Here is a 3,244-nt window from a genome sequence, read left to right as displayed (position 1 = left end):
CACTGAGCACGGCGCGTGCATACCGTACCGCCACGCGCGCTAGCGCAGCGGGCCTGCCTACCCTCACTGCGCACGGCGGTACGGTCAGTACGGTTAGTGCAAGGAAGGGTGCTGACCGGAAGTGGAAGGCCGGGGTGAGGGCGCGGCGGTGCACGGACCAGGCCTGGCCGTTGAGGCTGATGAGGCCGTTGCCGAAGAAGCTCTGCAGGGGCCGGTAGAAGACGTCGTGCTTGTCCACCTCGCGCTGCGAGTTGAGCAGCGGCTCCACGTCCTCGGGCCGCGTGACCTGTGTCGCCGCAGAGGCAAGAGACAAAAACGGTGTGCATGAGTGCACCTGTCGGTTAACGTCTGGGTCCTCGCCCATACTCGCTTACCGCCACCATGGGGGTCTCGCCGAGCCAGAACTTGATGGGTCCCGGGCCGTAGCGGCGCCACACGACGAGGGCCCGCGCCAAGAAGCCGTCCCGGGAGCCGAACATGTAGGGCGTGTGGCCGATGATGGGGATCGGGTAGCCGGGCCCGGCGATGTGCGCCAGCGTGCTCAGCTTGCGGGCCTTGTCGACGGCGTACAGCGCCAGGTACAGGGCCACCAACGCCAACACCAACTCGGTCAACATCTTTGGCTCTACGGGGAAGAAAATCGGGTGTCAGTGGTGACTGTACGTACTAGCTCTCGGGCGCCAGGCGCACTTATGCCGCATTTATGCACAGAGCAACATAGTTGCGATGATAACATCGATGCGCACCAACGACAGAGATCGAGGTTGTGTCGCTCCCGTTACACTAAGTTCGAGGTTGCGCGACCTCCCTGCACCAAGTCCACACTTTGTTGTTATCTTCCGGTAGTCGTCGCGTACCGTGTTCAAGGGCTACCGACAAATGGCGATGCACTGTCGGTTGCCAACATTCAGGGGTTTTGTGGCGCAAATTGCCTCCCTTTCAGGTGGCTCTCCAAGGGCTACGACACAACAGTACGCGGGTTTACCTATCCGAGGTGTCCTGCAGATAGTAGGGCTCTCACTTTTACCCGCATACCCGGGTAACCCGAGTACCTGCCCGCCCATGTAGGAACCGGGTAAACGGGTCTTACCGGGTAACACGGGTTTACCCGGGTACCCGGGTAGACCCGGCGGAACCGCGCCTGTAGGTAGGCAATTTAACATACCGGGTCTACCCGGGTACGGGTCACCCGGTAGGACCCGTTTACCTGGTTCCTACCCGGATCACCCGGGTACCCGTAGGTCCGGTTTTTGAGAGCCCTAGCGGGTAGGGACCCACAAAACTAGGCGGACTGGCGGACTTATGTCCCTACCTGCTGGACACCCCGGATTTACAATGTACTCGCGCCACCCGTAAGGCGCTATGGTCCCTGGAAAGCAAACCCGAACACTCCCGTGTCGTAGTAGACATAGACATCTACCCACGAAATGGCAACTTCATGACCTCCCTGCGACATGTAACTGTAACGGCATTATTATTAGTCGTACATCGTCATCAGAACAAATCTCCTATCAACAACGTAGGCGCGAATGAGTCAGGTCGCCGGCAAACGCCGTCTTCTCCCGTCTTCATACAGGATTTCCAGTCGCCCACTCACACTCACCCACAGTGTGCTGAGCCCACATGGCGCCTGCGACTGGCTGGGTAGGCCGACCCGCAACGCAGCCGTGTGGGGCCAGCGGCCCGCCCTCAGCGCCGGCTAGTCAGGCAGCGCAGCGGGCAGCCGGAAGTCAATCGAATGTGTCACCTATCGGCGCACTTGACCAGTTATTTGTAATTATTTCTGAAACCTCGTTTGCCCAAAGTACTTGCCCATTTCAAGTCTAGAACAAATCTCATCGCACATGGCCAACGGCCATGACCCTACGTGGGACGTCGTCGCGTCGTGAGTCGCCTTCCTTTTGGAGAGAATAACGTGTCTCTGCGTCTCGCCGATGCGCGGCGATAAAAGTTTATTAGCGATAAAATGAAAACGACAGTTTGGTACGCTCTTATCGGTGTACATCGTTCTGTTCTTGTCTCCACTGCATTACCGGCATGCATCTGGATGGTCAACGGCCACGACGACGGCACTTCCCCGCAGCAGGTCAGGTGGAACGCATACTTGTGTTTATGAACAAACTACCTCAAGGAGTCCATCTGGTTGTTGTCGTTTTAGGATCCATGTATCTAAAGACATTTGACTAATAAATTGTCCAAGATAGCGCGATAGCGTTTTTTTGAGAACTTAAACCAGGTGTGTAAAGTTAAGCTCATATATGGGCTCACGAGATCGTGGGCTTAACTTTACACACACACACACCTACTTAAGAGAAGCACCGAACTCGAATGCGCTTTCGGTGCGCGTACACTGAGAGAAATGTTTTGCAGCCATCACAGGCATCAACATTTTTAGTTGCTGTAACCGAAATTTTGGTCGCTGTAACCAAAACTTCAGTTGCTGCGACTAAAATGTTGATGGCCATGACCGAACTGATCGATCAATTTTTGATGGCTGCAACGAAACATTTCTTTCAGTGAAGAAATGGACATTATAGGTGACATATTCGAGACGCGTAAAGTGCATTTGAGCATTATATCATCACGTCAGGCGCATTTAATGTATGAATATTGTCACCTTTTTAAGCGCATTTATTTACGCGCATTGAAGTGCATTTTATGCGTTGGCGCTTCAATGGGGTTGTTGCATACTTACCTTTGCCGACGCTCCCGCTCTGCGTGTACTCTCCACTCGCTTGACTTGACAGGCCTCTGTCTAGCACGACTACTGTTTGTCAAGCAGTGAAAAAATAAGAATCCATTGAAATAAACGCAATCCCAAAGTTGGCGCTACTCCCTGCCCAGTCCCTGCCTTTGCTTTGCCTTTGCTTGTGCTTTTGGCTTTGGCGATACCCCTGGCTCCGTTTCATGAGAATAGGCTAGCCTCTCTGTAGTGAGGGAGGGCTTCTGCCTTCTCGAATAGCAATATGCCTGTGCAGACATTTGATGAAACCAAAACACAACAACATCCCGAGCCAAAATCGGCAAAATGCTGTAATTCAGTCAATGAATTGATCTTATACGCGGATTAGAGAGTATATTTGCGTTGATTTTGTGTATTTTGTGGCACATAGCAAACCGCAAACATGAAGTAAGTGAATGTCTTTGTCGTATTTACGTCATATCAACAAACTAAAGGAGGCCTTTAACCTGATTTACACTTGGAGTGCCGGCGACACCTTTCGGTCTCACTACACAACGTATT

At 53.2% G+C, this 3,244-nt stretch overlaps 1 protein-coding gene across 1 annotated transcript; it reads right to left on the bottom strand.

Annotated features, from left to right (window-relative positions):
* Positions 1-91: 91 nt before the first annotated feature.
* On the bottom strand, positions 92-2,109 carry LOC127752137 (cytochrome P450 4V2-like; the record flags this gene model as incomplete). The annotated part of the gene is made up of 3 exons (XM_052276786.1): positions 2,034-2,109; positions 375-625; positions 92-286 (listed from the first exon to the last, which is right to left on the bottom strand). Coding segments are annotated over exons 1-3 (456 nt in total), but the record flags the coding sequence as incomplete, so codon positions are not given.
* Positions 2,110-3,244: the final 1,135 nt, after the last annotated feature.

This window comes from Frankliniella occidentalis, unplaced genomic scaffold, assembly GCF_000697945.3.
Source record: "Frankliniella occidentalis isolate FOCC.00 unplaced genomic scaffold, Focc_3.1 Scaffold4392, whole genome shotgun sequence".
Taxonomy (NCBI): domain Eukaryota; kingdom Metazoa; phylum Arthropoda; class Insecta; order Thysanoptera; family Thripidae; genus Frankliniella; species Frankliniella occidentalis.
Note: the sequence above shows the minus strand (reverse complement) of the source record. Positions and strands in the feature narration are given on the sequence as shown.